This window comes from Sipha flava, unplaced genomic scaffold (assembly GCF_003268045.1).
Source record: "Sipha flava isolate LNK unplaced genomic scaffold, YSA_version1 252_pilon_pilon, whole genome shotgun sequence".
Classification (NCBI taxonomy): domain Eukaryota; kingdom Metazoa; phylum Arthropoda; class Insecta; order Hemiptera; family Aphididae; genus Sipha; species Sipha flava.
The window spans coordinates 1,228,037-1,248,201 of record NW_020272904.1 but is presented as its reverse complement, the minus strand read 5'-3'; the positions used below and the strand labels follow the sequence as shown (position 1 = coordinate 1,248,201).

The following is a 20,165-nucleotide window of genomic DNA, read 5'->3' as shown; positions in this document are numbered from 1 at the left end:
AAATAATTGTCATTACCGGACCCTAGTTCTATGAATTCGTACTTTGATGTGTCTACATTATATTATTGTACAACAAAATAAATATTAGGCGTGAAACGTCCGTTATTTATTAAAAACTTGTACTGTACGCAGCGCACTCTCATCCACAACGTGTTCAGTGTAAATCGTCAGACGGTCTTCATATTTTTCATAATTTTGTCTTTGACTTTACATATGGATACTACATATGGATGAAAATGTTGATGTCTTATATAAATATCTAGATAAAAATTATTTTATCTATCTATATCTAGATAATTTTTTTTTATCTAAGCACAACACTGATGATAGCATGGAAAAATTAGAGAAAACCAAACACAAATAATTATTCTATTTATTTAAAATAAACAGAAATACAATTGATCCGAGTAGAAAAAAAATATTTAAAATATTTCGTGCCTTTTTATTCTCATTAAATTTAAAATTATTTTTATTAATTTAGATTTAAATATGTAATGCTAGAATCAGTAGTACAACTTGCATATATAATATAAATAATACTAATATCAAATTGAATATCAATTGAAATGTGTGTAACTTTCCAAGATTATTCAGAATTGTGCGTTTTATTCGATGTGATTCTTATTCTGAAAACATTTATAGTTATCAAAATGTATGACAATCATGCTAAAAATTAAAAATTCTAAATTAAATTTCAATATTCCCAAAACATTTCAAAGAATTCATACAATTTCGGTTAGGCCGCATAGGTATACCGCATACAGCATTTGGTTTTCAAATACAAATGACGATCACTCTAAGTATTCTAGAATATTACAAAAACATTAATGGCATAAGTTTGAGGTAATTCAAAATTATAAGTTAATACTGTTTCAACATTTTATGCGCTAATTTCTTTGTCTTAGTATTATATGTAATATAAAAAAAAATGTATTTGAATATTTTGATTATATGGTAATTGTATTAAATCGAAATATAAAAAAACAAATGCTCTAGAGAACAGGCCATCTTAATGATTTTTTTTTTTAATTAATATACACGAATAAAAGACTTGAATTATGAAAAACAGATGGGTTCAAGTTATTTTGTAAATAAACGATGTACTACCGTTGATTTAAATCATATACATAAACGATATCAATTATATTTATTGTAAAGATTTTTTCCTGTAACGTTTTCAAATTTAAATAAATTATCATTGATGTCTAGTAAAAAAATTAAAAATTAACAAAGTAAGATAAACACAATATTATGAGTTATATAATTAATTATTCATTATATATATTCAAATAAATAAGTATTTAATAAATGTGTGATTAAAATTAATCGTCTTACTTAAATTATTTTATTCACTCTCATTGCATTAAATTGTGTTAACTATCTTACTGTCCATAAAATGTCTATTACTTTAGTGGACAATGGATTACTTACGGCAGCGGTTCCCAACCTTTTTGAGACTATTACCCATAAGTCAGGTTAGATACTAACAAATACTCCTTCCTCCCAAAAAAGTTAAGTAAAAAAATAACGAAAAAAAATATTTATATTATGATTATAATTATAATTCATTTTAGTTTTTCAAACAAAGAAAACAAGAGTTTTTATTACAACCAATGAATAACGGTAATGAACATAAATGAGACGGTTGATATTACTTTTTTCTAACAATTTGTTTAATATTCGGTTCAATTTCGACCAATGCACATCTTATGTCGTGTTCCAAGTTCAATCGGTTTCTTGCTTTTGTTTCCATTGTTACCATTGTTGAAAATCCAAGTACACTAATAAACAAACGGCGAACGACTGATGGTTAAAAGTTTAAAACCTTTAAATTAAATATCAATTTTTTTTTTTTTTTTTTTTTTTAATCTGTCTTTGTTCGCACCAATATAATTTTATATATAAGATATAAAATGTGTAGAGAATTATACAACAAAGAAAAATTCCAAGAAATTCAAGATAATATAATATTAAAAATATTATTTGAAGGAATTAAAATTATCAGTGTCATTAGAACATAAGATAAGTTATTCCCCAAAACTATTAACAACAATATTATAGTATTACAAGTACATTTAGAGGCATAGTATACATGACTAAATACATAACAAGTACTTAAAATTAAAATAAATAATTTAAACTTTATCCCTCAAAAAATCGTGTTTTTACCCCTTGGAGGTAATACTCCCAAGTTGGGAACTGCTGACTTAGTATCTCAGAAAACACTTCCCATAGTAACCCCTAGACTGAAGATATATCTAAAATACGTTATTGAGGATAAAAGTTGATCCTGGATAAAACTAAATGTTTCTATAAAAATATCTTTCTTTAAAAATCAATGAAATATTTATTACAAGATGCATTGCAAAATTAGAGAGACTTGAGTTATGAAATTCTTATTCGTGTTTATATGTTTTAAGTGTACGATTAGAAATTATTTGACTATATTTTTTTTTTTACGAATTGTATTATTATTTTTTAATTAAAATTAATTAGAAAATTAAGAATGTATCAAACTAATTTTTCATGCACGCCGTTTTCCTGGGTCAATGTGTGTATAATATATATTTTTGAATTTATTAAATAGATATTATTATATATTCATATTTGATTAGAACTTTGCTGGTCATTTTTTAGAAATTATAATCACACTTTAACTTTTATGGAGATTCAGGACACATTATGGTTATATTTTGTTTGCATTCAATATCCATCAGCATGAGAAGCTTTAACAAAAAAGACAGTGGATTACGGAATACTGACGTAATGGGAAGAAACTTATAAAACGAGAAATGTTAATTAATAGTCCTTCGACTTAAAGTACTTTGAACTCATCAGTTGGTCCGGCGAAATGAATTCACTCCATTACGAGTGCCTTTTATGAGTGACTAGAGACTTTAGAGTTGTAGTTGAACCCGGGTTTAGTTTAAGTTTACCTAATTATTTTTAGTCTTTACGAAAGAAAGTATACATCTTTTAGAAGAAAGTTTAAACGCACAAAATAATCACTTTAGCGAAATAGGAAACATCAATTACCACTATAAGGGTAATATCTCTAATTTTTTATAGTAAACATGAATATTCTTTGAATTGAACTATAAAATTGTATTTTTATTAGTAATTTTTACGGTAACAAATAAGATATTTTTTATATAAAATAGTTAAAATAACGAACATATGGTCTAAAGCATAAATTTTAATTATAATGAAGTGCAATTATTATAATGATATAATGATAGTCAGTTAATATTAGGGAGCATGTTTTACTATCTACCGCATGGTAATCATTATTTCCATTGAACAATAACTCTTAAATTCAAATACTAAATATATACATATAAAATGAACCAACGAAAGTTATTACTGACTGCGAATAGTAGGTAAAGTAAAAGTACGCTCAGTCGTTATCTTTTCGAACAATCCAACATCGGAAAACTACAACAGAGCGTCAGTGGTACTTCTAAAATATACGGTTGGCTTAATTTTTATGCGCTACAAATAATGATTAACCAAGGATACAATTATTTTATGATTATTCATTTCTAAAAATCCTGATTTCAATGCTTTATTATAATATAATAATATATTATACTTCCTCCGTGTTTCAAACTGCTCTCATTAAATATTTTATTGTTGGATTAAACATAAACATACAGTAACGAAATTATCAACCTGCAATTTATTTACACTTTAAACATTGGCATTATTCAGTCAACACTTTTAATACTCAATATTAACGATGAATACCTAACTGAAAATAGACATGGATACATTGTTAATTATACGATGATTTTAATTCAAATAAAAGTTCAAAATAATTAACTATAGCTACATAATATTAGGTATATCTCCTGTTTTTTCATGTACGATACTTTTATAAATTGTCAATTAAAAAAAGTTGTAACTTATAAAAACTTTCATACTCAGTAACAACTCTAACGTACATAGATTAAACAGTTTTTTTCGATAATACGTTATGTTTAAAATAAAATTGTTTGGAGTTGACAAAAATTGACTTACCAATTGAAAGATTATATTATTAAAACAAGGTTTTTTTATCTCGTTTAATAGACGAAATTAAAATATTTCATTTATTTATAATGTCGAAGAAATAATATATTTAAATATATCTATGTATTATAGTTTTATACTGCTTATCCTTATACATAAATAATAAAGTGATCTAATATTTAAAATCAAAAACATAATAATATATCAAATCCCCAAGAAAAAAAGAAAAAAAAAACATTTTACCAATAATAAAAAGATATTACGCTCATCTGGTCGATAAATATTAAATTTTATCGTAATTGTTTTGTGATTAAAAGATTTTGGATTCAAACATAAGACAAGGAATAAACGTATTTCCTATAAAAATAATTAATTGTTTTGCTAATAGTGATCACGTGTCAATTAATATTACGTAATCGGAGATATTTTCGTAAAATCTTAACTGTTTTTCTATCGGTACGATCCAACACGTTTAGATTTTGTTTCTCCAGCACTAAGCGTGACCCGGAATTCAAACGCGCATAAAAAACGAAAATAATATTTCTATCCCTATAGTTATTATTTTTCTAGTTATTTTTTTTATTCGTACCGTAATGTTAATATTACGTCGATGTAGACGAATGCATGTATTATACACGCTGGAATGGAGAGGGGGAAATCATGAACAAGTCGAAACGCTTACAGACACGCAAACGAAGCAATTACTACTGTCAACAGTCACTTTTTGCTTTCGCATCAAAGACGAGTGCTGATCGGCAACTGGCGGACCCCGGAAGCAGGTAATGTCCCGGTAAGATATCGTAAGTTTTCGGGAGGATGGAAGGCCATAGGAATAAATTAATATATTTTTTCGAGGGATTAATACCCACCGCCAGTCACCCCCCCCCTTTTCCCGTTGAAATAAACACTGCGCGGAAGACAGATCACACTAGACCGTCAACATGTCCTACTAAAAATACGTTAGTTTTATTTTTCAAATAGTTTTTGTTACGAAAAAATTGGAATATTCCATTGGATTTAGCGATAGTGTTTCGTTTGAATCGCGACAAAACGACTTATTCTCCGGAACTCGTTTGGCTCCGGTAAAAATCGCTTGCCGTCGGCCACACCGGTGGTGAACAACTACTCACCTCCGCGGGAAAAAACGGTGCAAACGTTGCCGACCAGAGAGACGTTCCGGTCCGGTGGCGATCCCGTGTCCGTTCGGACCGTCCAAGGGTTGGCGGCGACGGACCCGCGGACGCGTCGGCGACGGGTTTCTCGTTGCACGCGGTTCTGTGCGAGTTCACGACTTACGAGCGTCGCATGGCTCCGACGGTGCTGGACGACACGACGATTGGTCGTTACGGAAACGGTCGGCGCGCGTTAGACGAGAACGACGACGGATGAACGAGAAGTGGAGAGAAAACCGATGGTAAAAAAATTAAACAGAAAAAATTAAAAAAAAAACAACAACCAAAAGATCGCGGGATCGGTTGGTTCGAACGGTATGTGCACGCGAACGTTCGACGGCGGGAAACGGCGCAAAGGACGGCGGCGCGGTGCGGTGGACGACGACGGTATGATGCACGCGGCGGCGACCAGCGAGCTAAGTCGTCGTCGGCAAGCGCGGCGGCGTGCACCGGTGTACACACGAAACGCGTTGGCCGGGCAACCGCACCCGCGCGCACGCCGGTAGAACGTCGCGGGGCCGCCGCGGCGCACACGCACACGCGCGCGACACTTTCACGCGCGTTTGCCGCGGCGGCACACGGCCGACGACGTTTTACGTTAAACGCCGAACGTAATGAATCAAAACGGCGGCACGGACAGGTGATATTACTACCTCCCCGGCCGCGCCTACACCTTTTCCGATCTCTTGACAATTTTTTTTTCCCACCCGTCACTCGCTCTCTCTCTCTCTCACCGTTCCGTGTTACATTGCTCCTCGTCGTAATGTCATTGTCAGTGGACGTAATCCTAAACTTATTACGAGTACCCGCGCGTGAATCGTTTCAATAAAATTCGTTATCAAACGGTTTAAAAATAGATCTGTGTGTGTGTGTGTGTGTGAGTGTAAACGGTCTTTGAACAAGTCATAGTTAAAGTTAGTACTTTATCTATAGCCGTGGTACAAATAAACTACGGACTTTTAAAATATTTTTTTTTTTTTTTTACAGTTAATTAAACAAATCATGGCTATCTTTTCCCGATATAAATATTATTTACTGGGTAACTTTAATGCGTCTTGTACACGGTCTGCGTACCACGATTTTCGTCAAGGGTACACTCCGTGTACCATCCGTGTACCCTCCATTAAACCGCTCGCTAGTTGTTGTACGTATCAATATTTGTTAAGTGTTCGACGCGCGTACATATATATATATGTATATATTTTTTTTTTCCACAAAATGTTTTCGAACACGAGTCCCCTAACCGGGAATGTCCTTTGGGGGTGCAGATTACGGCGAAAACCCCACTCTAATAAATGTAAAATAGTCGGTAATTTTTTGTCCGACGATAGCTAAAGTTGCTAAATTTTGTATTTCGTACTAGGAAATCGGAAAATATAATATTCTCTTTTTAACGGTTCATTTATGGATTTATTTCTCCATTAAAACACGTTTATTCATTCTTAACAAGTACGAATGGGCATGGATGGTTACTTGATTTAATGGTGATAATTAGAGCAAGGACATTCATGCACTAAAAAATCATCAAATATGCATTTAAAAATATGCACTTATGCATCAAAAATTAAAAATACGCGGTTAAATATGCCCTTAAAAAAATTAAAACATTACAATTTATAGTTCTAAAAATTATATTTTTCCTTAAAAATTTAATTTTAATAATTTTATTATTATTCTCTATAAATTTTAACTATATTAATTTTTTTATATTAAATTGATTTGAATCTTTTTTGAATATTGGAATATTCTCAATTATTATTCTGCACCTAATAAAACAAAAAAAAATATTTTAAAATAATTGTTGAATTATTCTCAAATATTTACCTATCGTCTATTGTCCACAAGTATTTAGGTAATCATACTATTAAAATTTTACACAAATTTTTTTTCAACCGCCCCATCCTTTCAAAAGATGAAATGTCACTCCTATTCGTAACCGTATAGGTGTCTAAACGAGTATACATAGCCTACATGTTTTACATGAAAAAATAAAATAAAAAATGTATGTTATATCATTTTAATTGAAATGATAAAAGATAACCGACTAAAATTATTTCGATTCACATAAATATGCTGAATCAATGAAAATACAAATAAATTATAAATAAAATAAATTTGATATTAAATAATATTTTATACATATACACAACTCGTTACACAAGCTTGTCCTGATTTTATGTTCTCTACATACTTAATAAAATAAGTTCTTCAGATGAGTAAAAAAAAAAAAAAATGGAAAACGTGTAAGAAAATCCATCAGAACCCCATCATGAACAATAAATATGATGAACCAATTCTTACAATTTTTTTTTCTTAACACATTTTTGCAATAATTTATAACAGAGTAAATTTTTTGTTTTTAATTTATTATTTTAATAATAGTAAATTTAAAAAGTTTTGTTGAAAGGGAGGGTAACAATCGTTCTATTTTTTCTAAAATTTAGCGACCTCAGGGGGTACACGAAATAAAAGAAAACAATTATTTATATATATTTTTATGTATAACATTGAAAAATACAGGCTGTTTTCCACGCATTTATCATTACACAATTTTCGAGAGATTGGTAGGAAATTACAAAAGATGAACAATCAACATCTTTTTTTTAATAATCTAATATTGATATTTCAATACCAGAGAAACAAATCGAATGTAAACCAAGATTGTTTACTTATATTGAATTCAACTGATAATTAATTCGAAATAATTTAAATTCTGACTGTAAATGTACAAGGAATTATATAGAAATAATTAATTGAATTTTAAAGTCATTTGTTTTGTCAGTTCAACTAAAATTGTTTGTCTCGTAATGATAGAAAATAATGTCGATATGAATTTGGATGGGACACTTTTCGACCCTTTTCGACCAGTTCACTTTTCGGTCATTCTGGAATATCAATTTTCGACCAGTAGATGAAATTTATTAAAAAGTCTTAATACTCATATGTTGAGTGTATTATTATTAGTTTGAATAAACTATAATGAGAATATTGTAAGTAATATATACGTATAACGATGATGACAATGCAATAAATAATGAATAAACTAATGAAACAAGAGGGCTGAAAATTTCTAAAAACACTTTAATAAATTTGCTTTTATCGTGTTTTAAAAACAAACGTAATTCAATTTAAAACCCGTATATCTTCGTATAAGAGAACATGTTTGATACGGTAACGTTATTTTAGAACGAAAAAAATAAACATATAAAATGTTTTAAAGATTAAAAGAATGCTTTGTTCTAATGAACAAGGGAAAATAATGTTTCCCTCTCGCTCTCTGACAAAAAAATGATTTAAGTGAATTAAATATTTTGTGTTAGTAAGACGTACCTACTTTGTAGTAGTCGATGAACATGATAATATTTTAGCTAATTAAATACGAGAGTTTAACAGGAAAGTGACATGCTTGAACTTACCACATACCGAGTAGTATAATAATATACCTTTGAGTAAATCATAAACAGATGTTTGATCGAAAATCAATCAACATTTTAAGTAAGTAATTTTAAATTTTGTACCCCGAGAAACTGTATTATTAAACTATTTCCGTCGTATTAACTAAGTTATTAAGGTCCCAATTTAGATTAACTTTCCATAAATATTTTTATTAATTTTTATATATAACTATATTATAATCATTTTTCTTGGTTAAATCAGTGACAATATTACAAACGAATTATATGGTTAAACTCGAGACATTTAAAATATCGTCTCACGTTATTTAGTTATTTGGTAAATTATTAATTTTACCTACTAAAACGCATATAATAAGAAAAAATTTAAATATTTTATAATGACTTCATTATACTTCTAAGCATCCGTTACTACATATACTTATGATGTATTATTAGGGAATATGCTGACCATTTTGTTTCAGACATTATGAAGTCTGGTCACTGCAGTGTTTAACGTTCTGTATCAAACTATTAAATACAATATTAATAAATAGTGTATGTTTATATTATATTGTTCAACGACAATATTTAATTATATAATAATTTTGAAATATTTTGATAAAGAAATCAGTGCTTCAAAATTCTTGGTTATTACAATTCCAAACTTTTACATAAACGATTATATTCATCTGAACGTCGAACTTCACTTATAAACTTATAAATAACTTAGTACATGATCTGTAGTATTGATGTTTATATTTTTATAAGTTTTTATTAGATAACAAATTTCAGCCTTTAGCAATGTATAACTTTAACCCTCAACAATTTTATATCCTAAAAGAATGCAGTTAAACCACTAGGTACTTAATACGGCTCCGAAGAAATGTTTTCTACCGAAAAGTTTTCTAATTTTTTGAAATTAGAAACCCGTTTGGTATATTTGATAGGAGTTGTACTTAAATTTACGTGCCTTTGAAAGCAATCAAGCGTACAATAAACAAACCTACGTACCTTTTTCTTATTTAAACATACGTGATAAATGTATCAATCATCTGTCTTGGGTCATTAAATTTAAGATATAAACGAAGTTTTAAAAATTAAAAAAAAAAATTAAATAAAATTAGTGTCGTAGTTATATGATTAAAAATATGTTCTATAATTTATGCTTAAGAGCATAAAATACGATAACTTTATATCAAATTCACAAATACTTTTTTTTTTTTTATTAACCTATTAGATCATGTGTCACGATTTTGTGCTAACATACACCAATCTTCATCCGAATAGGATCCTGCAATATCCATATTGACACAATTTTCTTATCACAAACACATAGAATTTTTAAATAATAATATTATTGCTAAGTTAATTCTTGCCTAGCTCAGAATCTACAACTTCATATTTTTCAAATATTTTTAAAAAAAATTTTTTTGTTTTATGGGCCATCAAGGTCATTATTGCCCCCTTCACAACTTCTATTAATCCCTTTTTAATTATTAGCTAATTAAATGTTTAATATCAATACATATAATACATGTAAATAAATAATAGAAGAAATTAATCATCTTATACATTATACAAATCGTGTTTCACTTTATCAGTTTATATTTTATAATAATAATTTAGAATATACGATGAGTCGATAGCTTATATTATTACCACAACAACCGTCAAGAATGCCCATATTGTATGACATCGGTGATTTAGCTTCACATCACACTATTCGACGCAACTTGCGAAGTATTCAGAGTTCCAGTAACTAATTTTTCTCCTATTATATGGATGGGTTGATCGAAAATTATAGATTTGGTTTATTAATTTTTGTAACACACCAACTGAAGTTGGGCCAACACCAGGAAATGATCGCAGCTCATTGCAAAAGCTCAGGAATTTAATTTTGATCCATTCTGATGTTTCTGGAATGCCGTTGTCATTTTAGATTTGCCGCACTCACATAAACTATAAACCATGATATATATATATACATATACTACAAGGAATTTATTTTAGAGAATTTGGCTGGTTTTTATTGTGGATAATCAAGTCCGTGGCGCTGAAAATAAAATAAAACTGGGTTACAATTTGTATTATGTTTTCGAGAAAACGTTAGCATATAGTAATATATGTAACTTGTTCTTGTGCTTATAGAATGTCATATGCGTATAAAACAAAATTAAACTCAATTAATCGGTAACAAGAAGTCAATGAAGTTAAGAAGTCAATCAAGCTCTATATATTGAATGAACTCTATTGACGGATTTCAAAGCCTCGTATATACTGTATTGGATTTAATTACATACATTTTGTAAATCCAAACAAGAGTACCCTAAATCATATGTGTATATATAGTATAATTTTTTATTTAAGAATTAAATCGCGAAAAGTATAACAATGTATAATTGACAATTTTATTTGTTAGAATAAATATAAATTTATATAATAGGATTAATAATGTTGGTTATTAACGTTTTAAAATCTGAAATTGATTTAGTTTTCTTTTTGTTTGAAAAACAAATATTAAAATATTTCATAAGCATGTGTATTTTAATATATGGTATATATTATTATACTTTTGACTTTATCAAACGATCTTAAATATTTTAAATATTTTCTGAATTTTGTCTTTCTCTATATATTTTATTATATTACGATAAAAATGTTTTACTTCGTGGGTAAATAAAGAATATACCAATTTAATGTATTAGGTATACTTTGTATTTTTTATTTATTAAAATATACAAATATATAATACAGATATTACAAAATTAAATCCATGATAAAATTATATCATTATATAACATATAGATCTATATGTTGTATTTAAAATCTAAGAAAGCAGTTAAACTAATAAAAAGTAAGATGCATACAATAATTATTATATTTTATTTTACCTAAAGTGTATTGTATTATTTAACAATGAAGTTTCTATGCATATTTATAAATATATAATTTGTAAAATTTAAACATATTGAATACGTTTTATTTTCTGACAAAACAATAACTTAGAAATGGCATATTTTATTGTTTGAATAACCTAGTACAACAATAGCATTTAGCAACAACATATTTAAATAATATAGTACGCCATGATAATAATTTGACATAATAAAAATATTAAAATAATAGGCTTGCAATGGTGGTATATCGGTTCAAACTAAATGCAACCTTTGGATTTCGATTAAAAAGCGTGTGCTCATTATACAACGTAAATATTATCAAAAGATCATACTATATATTAATACATAGGTATAAACAGTAATTCACGTGTTCCAAGTTCCGTGAACGCAATTGGTATATGCAACATATTATACATCCACGCAAAAGTTCCACTCAATGCACATTTATAGTACAATATAGTAACATATTTACAGTACATAGTATTTATTATAATAATAATACACTATCGTTCTCCTTCGTGATTTCGGAGATCGTAATTAATATTTTTATAGTAACATTTTTTTTTTTACATTTAAATATTTAATTAATTTCAAAACCAATGTACGTATCGATGTTCATTAATTTCAGACCGGATACTGTTTATTCTGTTATGTACAAAGACAAGCGTTTACTTATAGGACAAACGACCTTTTAAGTACGTCTGCAAAATCAATACGTTGAATAATTATTATACCATGGCAAGAATATAATGAAATATTGTGTTTTGTGATCCTCGGAGAATCGATTATCAAAACATTGTAATCATTTCAACTCAATTAAAACGTAACACGAAATTCGAGTAATAGTAAAAAACACATTCTATAAGCCTGTTGATTTTCCGTTATGTGTACGCGGTTTATGTATTTTAAATGCAATTTAATCTATAATTTTTTAATTTTAAATAGTCAAATGAATATTTCAGTCTATTATCTGACGACTTTATATTGAAACAGTAAACACGTCAAAGCACAGCATGTCATACAATAAAATAAAACCTTTATCTGATTTGATATCAATAAAATAGTACATTTGAAACAACGTCTCCGTTCCGTGCGTGACCATGTAGGTTTATGGCAATATTATGACATTAAGTAATAATTTTTTTATGAAATCAACAACAACATTGCACAGCAAAATATGTAACAAGCTGAATGAACTGATATGACTGGCGCATGAAGTAGTTACCATTTTCCGACTGTAATGTTATTCGTGTAACATACCCACCAAAAGTTTACTCAAAGTTTACGAGAAAAATAATCGTGGACAGTTCTTCATTTCTCGTGTACAGTTATTTCATATTATAGTTAATAATAATCACTTCTAAGCACCTATGTACCTGTACATTTATAAAATTTGAATGTTAAATACCATTCATTATCGATATTCCACTGCGGAAATAATTCACATACGAAAAAGCGTAGAAACGTTTATCTGAAAATGATTTGTTTTAAATAGTACTTAGTAGTATGCCTTTGAAAAGTGTTTTCACACACGTTCACCAAAAACCACACACGAATAAGCCTTGCAGTTATCCTCAAATATTACGTATATCAGCGTTGAACTTATAAAATTCAAATCATCTGAGCACTATAATAGTATTTACGTTCATTCGGTTTCTTGAAAAAGAAGTAGCAAATTGTAGAACGATAAAGCAACGGAAAAAACTATAATAATTCTACTTATATTATAATTGTTTTAAAAATATCCACTTTTATATACGTGGGCCATCACAGAATCGAATTTAACAAATCTTAATTCTTACTTACCTAATTTTAAGGTTTAATTCACCTTCTACTCGAGTCTCTTTTGATTTCAACAGAAACATATTATATTAAATAAAATGTACGCTCGGATTAAAACATGTATTCAGAACAATGTTACTAATTAATACAGGAATCGTTCGAATTACCTAATACAACGTTTTCTCGTTGTTTTAATAACAAATTCATTTTCTCATTAAATTATAGTTTTTATTAAAATATAACTAGATTATTTTCCATTTTAATATAACAAGAATGAATTCTCAGGAACATAAACGGATTTCATTGCGAAATTTTTTCTGATCTTAGCGTTGTTAAGACCTACAAAAATGCAAAAAAAAATAATGATCTCCCATTGTTAAATAAGGGATACCCTATTATCTGCACCAACATGTGTTGACCATTCATAACCCTGTAACCAACAAATTGATTGACTGGCTTCGTACAGAAACGTACTCGAATGTGAATATTCAGAAAACTGAGTACGTATAAAAATCGGTTCGTATAGAAAATTGCGGAGGCAGCAAGTCAGTGTTGGCGATTAGCCAATCAAGCTCGACCATGGCACCGGAAATCCCGTTAGTGACAGATTTTCGCCCGACGACGGCGATCGAGGGTGAAAAAAGGATAAGGTGCACAATATATGTTGTATATTATACATCTTGCGTGTGATGTAAAATATATTGTATTAAAAACGAGGGCTTTTCGACGGAATCGAATTCACTGAGAAGCAGATGGATGGATTGGATTCGTTTGGAAAATGCAACTACGCTTAGAAAAAGAAAATGAGACGGTGTAAGAGATATCAACAGAGGTAGTAAGAAATAGTGAGGGAGAGAATGAAAGAGAGAGAGAGAGAGAGATACGCCGCTGATGTCACGCGTTTATTATTATAATATTATGTGACGGAATCATCGCAAAATAAAATGGTGATGCGAGCTGTAGTTACGGGGAAAAAGAGTTGTTTGAACGAGGACAAGACATACTCGTGAAAGGGTTCATCGGTATACTAAAAAGCGTAGATAACGTCTGAGATCCACGGAAAAGTTCTTCAAAGTATATAATCGTATACTTCACTAAAATTGAAACCACGTCGACATATAATACATATGTATAAAATACACCTACGAAAAGTTTCAAGTTAATCCAATAAGTCGAGTTCATATCGGCACGAATTATACACGTTTTTCAGTAGAAATCGTTATGGTTATAACTTGTTTAATGAAAATAATAATATTATGCGTTTTATGGAAATCCGTAATCGCACGTAGTCTCATGAATTATAATATAATGTTTCTGCCGTGGGTATATAAAGTGTGCTGAGCATATTATCCGTTGTATTTGCGACGAACGCCATTATAACTTAGAAAATCTTGTTCTATAAAACTGACCCAATTAAAATATTTTATTCAACACCAATTTATGTCAAACGGGAAAATTAATTTAAAAATATACTGATTGCTTTTTTGTTTGCTACGCTAGAACTTGTTTACAAACTTCAAGAGGCTGGAATATTTAACTCATATACCCTTATGATTTCATCCTAAATATAGATTCAGTACACGTTCGTAATTTAAAAAATATATATACGTAATATATTCCACGCTCGCAAGTAATACGACATTATCAATGATAAAAATGAAATGCATCCCGATTTTTCTAAATAATATCATCCCATATACTTATAAGTCATAATGTTATAATAAAAAAAGTAATGTCCATTAAATGTATGTGCTTTTTAGAATATCTGTTTTAGTTGTTCTAAGATTAAAGTTCTAATCCGTGCCATAAATTATACACCGTACAGCTTTACTAAAAATCAAAAAGTAACTGTAAAATTAATATTTAAACATAAAAATACTTTAATTGGTGATAATGTAATAAATACTTAAATATAACACTGTACGATTTAAGAACCATTTGTTTGAATTCTGTCTTCTAAAAAAGAAGTACGAGTAACTACACATAATTCATTAGTAAGATATGAGGCTTAATTTGGTCGTACGATATCAACTTCATGCTTCAATATGAAATAACTCGGAGAACATATTATTTCTTTGAGACGAAATACATTTGAAAATTGTATGTAAAGGTTTTATTATAGTAAACACTTAAGACGTACAGCCAACAGTAGCTCATTTATGTTTATCTAGAGTTTAATACTTATGTTTAAACTTTGTAAACTTTCCGCCAGCCTAGAAAACTAAGAGCAAGATTTATTTAATAACGGTTTTAGACATGTGTACCAATTTGTTTTGTCCCCGTATAAGATGCAACATTTCAAAAGCAGTTTTATCCCAAAATAATATTCACCATTTCGAAAGTCCATTAATACATCTATTGGCTTAATTCAAATTATAGATGATATAAATCGTAACGTGTTGTATTATTTATCATGTATTGTTTACAAGAGTCAAGCGGATATTTATTTATTTTTACTTGGTGTTATAAACGAGAACATTGTAGTAAAAATGACTATTTGATATGTAATATAATGAAAACCATATAGTTGTTTTAAATGTTTAAATATATTTTATATTTATGTAGCGAAGTTAACATAAATTTAAAATTAATAAACTCGTATTTTCAAATCGTTGAATCGAATAAATAATATGGTTATAACTAGGGTTGGGATTTTAATGTCTTTAAAAATTGCAAAAAATGACCCTAAAAAATGCAAAAATGACTGAAAAAACTCAAAAAATGCATTAAAAAATGCCTTTGAAATTTTACAAAAATTACATAACATGTATATAAATATTTTATTTTACTTCATATATTAAAAAATAAAAAATAATTCTTTATTGTTACAATAAATCATGAGAGCGTGTCTCCTGTTGTTCCCCAATAAGTTTTTGTAGATATACATATTTTTTTCTTATTCTTCAATTTGTTCTCTTTGTTGTACTCCATTAATATGTTTGTCTCTTGATATATATTGTTGTATGGTAAAACGTTTTTCAATAGCAACTTTTACATTGCATACCTTGTACAACAACATTAATCCGTCGGTAGAAAAATCTATAATCTATAATTTTAAATACAAAATCATCAAAAATGACTTAAAAAGCCCTAAAATGCTCTAAAAATGAGAAAAATGACTTTAAAATCAAAAATTGTCATAAAGTACAAAAAAATGCAAAATAAAATTTCTTATTCTAATTTAAAAATACCTAAAATATATTTGTAACAAAACGAACATCATACAGAAAGCTTCAGAAAAAAATGCAAAGTGCATCGAAGTCCCAGCCCTATTTATAACGTATTCACGGTGGCGTTAAGCGATATATTGTATAAGGTCGTTAAAATGAACGATTGGGTTAATATATTTATTCATCCAATCATAGATTCAAGTTAACTACATTTTTATTTAAAATGCAATAATATTGTTACGTTTTTTTCGCCAGTAAATGATGTCGATTTTCCGATCGTTGGATTATAATCGATTTTATTGAAATTTAAAAACGCGTATTATACTACGCTGCCGCAGTGCGGGTATCGTAGGGGCGACAATATTATACACTGATATGGCTGAAACATGAAACGCGTCGTCCACGGAATCTAAACAAAAGATAAACAAAAACAAACCAAAATAAAAGTCTATTGTGTGCTATTTAAAAAAAAAAAAAAAAAAAAACGAAAACATAGTCGATTTTTTCATGTTTTATTTGTACGTCTAAAACGATCCGTAGACGATCCGTGTGTACACATAGTTATTCCGATGGAAACGGTTTCGATCAACATGTATGTGTGTACTGTCCCTGCGGATATACGCAAGAAAATCCCCGTTGCGGACGGTTTATATGCATGCGGAATTTAAATACCAAACAAATCGCGAAACTCTTTTGTACGCACGCGAAACCATTTCGCGAACACGACGTGTAGACAATACCGAATGAACAGTGTTTATTTATTTCATAGAAATAATTTTCCACGCCACTGGAGAGATTCAACCGTATCCAATGAACCGTCGTTCCGCGTGGGGTCGATTTTTTTGGCAAATCGATTTGTAATTCCCAACCGCATGACTTGATAAAGATAACGGTGGTTGACGTATTGACCTATCATTTGAGATAGTTTTCAATTTTTTTTTTTCTAACAATTAGCATAATACACGTGGCGAATACATTATTATATTTTTATATGTCTTTAACAAATCATTTCAATATAGTAATTTAAATATGTTGATCGTATCGGAATGAATTTAAAACGTACGTACACGGTTTATCTATGCATTAATACAATCATATTTAGTTTTATCTGTGTTCTATAAGAAAAATATTTAAATGAATTCATTCGTGAAAACCACTTACCTATATAATAAAATAATAGTTTCTAAAGTTATTATATTACTTTATATTACGGCCTAAATAGGGCGATTCATTAATTTCAGAAATATAAATAATCACATAATCACTTCAGCGATTTCTGATAGTCTCAATAATAATGAGTGTTTAATAATAATTGTAGAAATCATTTTTAAGTCTTTTTACATATAATTTTTTAAATAAAATAAAAAATTAATGTAAATTTAATTAATTTTTTTTTATGTAGGTATGTTATATAAAAATAGGGGCTAAGTTAAAATAAGAGCTCAATTTTATTTTCAGACTCGGCACAATTTGATTTTCCTTAATGCACTATTTTTGCTTGGGTAGGCCCTGCATGCAATTAAAATGTGATGGTGTATTTAAAACGGTTAGTTTTAAAGGATAACTTGGAATTTCCGTCATTATCAAACAGGAAGTTCTAAAACTCAGAGCTGGTTCAGTTTATTATGAATGTTTTCATCAACAGTAGTAAATCAATATTTTTTTACCTGAACATTATGTTGTATTGGAATAAAATTTGTTTTAATTTTATGTTGTTAACGGTTTTGTGTAGTTACGGTTTCATAAGAACGGGAAAATACTGTTTATTTCAAAATTCGAACTCGGTAATCCGTTCGTCTGTTTTCATATTAGACGTGTAGCTTCCGGTATATAAATGCGGTGACGTATGTACAATTAAACAATTGTGTCCAGTGAACACGGCCTTTCGAGGTCAACATACACACACGCGCGAGTGTTTAAAAACACTCATATACGAACTCAATTGACCGTAATTTATACTAATATATGTACAAATGTTTTAATGTAATTCACAATTGTATATCCCTGTACGTCCGGGTGTTATTCTACTTGTGATCCAGTTGCAACATCATGGACAACGCGCCCGCTCCGTTTCGTATAGGTTCTAGCGAATCCTCAGGAAACGAGTCCAACAACAGTTTTTCTTATTCGGGTGATTTCAACGATGAGCCGGCCGAGTACGACCCGCAGGTAAACTTGTGCATATTTAGGACAGTTTACGAGTTAGCATATTTTATCTTCGAACAGTCATCGGATACTACTTGCATCTCAGATCGATAATAGTTGATAAGTCGTATCCAAATATTTTGGTTTTTTGTTGTACTTTTCGAAATGTATGGAATCCCAATTTAAATCCATTATTTATCACATATTTGGACAAGTAACACTTATATCATGTTTTACACTTATATTCTGTAAATTAGAATTTCTAAAGAAATATATATCAATATAAATAATATATATATATATATATAAATAAAAAATAAAAATAAAAAGATTAAATAAAAATAGCTTTACATTATAGAATAAAATAGACCATATGAAATGAAATTCAAACGTTGGTGTGGTTACAAAAATTCATATCACGTACAGTCTAGTATAATCTTTGTCTGGAACATTACATATGTCTGAGGTAAAGTTTGCAAAATCCTTTAGATTTTTATAACCATTTATAAATGGTTATTAATTTATAAAATATATATGGTCCTGTATTATTTATTAAGGGAAATATGTACAGACGATTCGTGTGTTGTTTGTTATGTACAGTATTATTGTCTATTATTCACTTTAATTGGTTAGATTCGAAATAATCAAATTATATTTTTAAGGAATTGTTGTTTGGGACGCAACTAACCTAACGAGTTATATTATAAATTTTTATCAACAATTGATTTTGAAACGCAATTAACATGCAGACTATAACACGATAAATCAACGAAACGACGTAAACATTCTATTTGGTGTGAAAAATCGAAAATTATCTTTCCTGCGAACGTTTTCAAACGTTGTGCTGAGACAAAGACATGAATATATTACTTAATTAGTTATTGGGTTTGAAATTATATTTATGATATTGCGAGATCTTAATGAAATAGTTGTTTACGACTTAATTATACGATTACAGTCTCGAGTAATAATAATAAAAGCCGTTATCGTGGTTACACTTGTAGATTAGTGAGTACACTACGTTTAATACGTTCGTGTTGGCTCAAAAAATAATAATGAATAAAAAAATTAAAACAGTGCCTTTATAAAACATAAAATATTCATATGGTTTTATGTTTAACAATTATTGTTATGATATACACAATGTGAGTGTTGGTTTTAATAATACAACAAGTAACGAGCAAAGCGTATGTTGGAGAATAAAAAAGAATAAATTTTTATTCGCATTTTAAAAAAATAAGATTGGGGTTGATTCTAACTTTGATAACGTCAAAACTCCATAAACATTGTTATTACTCTTATCGACAAATCGTTAGCAATATAATGTCGTCAATGATGGGAAAATAAAACTTTTCTAATGGCAGTTGTCTTAGCTACCATCATACAAACATGGAACAAAAAACGTGTATAAAAATAGTATTGTTTAAAATGTATCATTAAAGCGATGAAAACCGACCACAATTTTGAATATACTATGCTACGTACTATTGTTATTAATTTATCTCTCAAAAGGAAGAAATAAGCCAGGTTAACTTTTCATTGAGAGTAGGCTCTCTTGTAACAGCTGTACACTTATTATTAAATCCACTTATT

At 29.0% G+C, this 20,165-nt stretch overlaps 2 protein-coding genes across 4 annotated transcripts in view; one reads left to right on the top strand and one right to left on the bottom strand.

Annotated features, from left to right (window-relative positions):
* Positions 1 to 5,581, bottom strand: part of LOC112684558 (semaphorin-2A) — a 478,554-nt gene extending 472,973 nt beyond the window's left edge. For both annotated transcript variants that reach the window (XM_025556135.1, XM_025556136.1), the window contains exon 1: positions 5,142 to 5,581. The gene's annotated coding sequence lies outside the window, so the exon portion shown is untranslated. The remainder of the gene's footprint in view (positions 1 to 5,141) is intronic.
* The window catches only part of LOC112684557 (myogenesis-regulating glycosidase), a 96,196-nt gene that overhangs the window by 52,678 nt on the left and 23,353 nt on the right, over positions 1 to 20,165 (top strand). Inside the window, exon 1 of one of the 2 annotated variants that reach the window (XM_025556130.1) lies at positions 18,436 to 18,596. The exons of the other annotated variant lie outside the window; for it this stretch is intronic. Within the exon in view, the coding sequence (XP_025411915.1) occupies positions 18,477 to 18,596 (120 nt within the window). The 5' untranslated portion in view covers positions 18,436 to 18,476. Of the gene's footprint in view, positions 1 to 18,435; positions 18,597 to 20,165 lie in introns of those variants that run through there. 2 annotated transcript variants of the gene reach the window in all.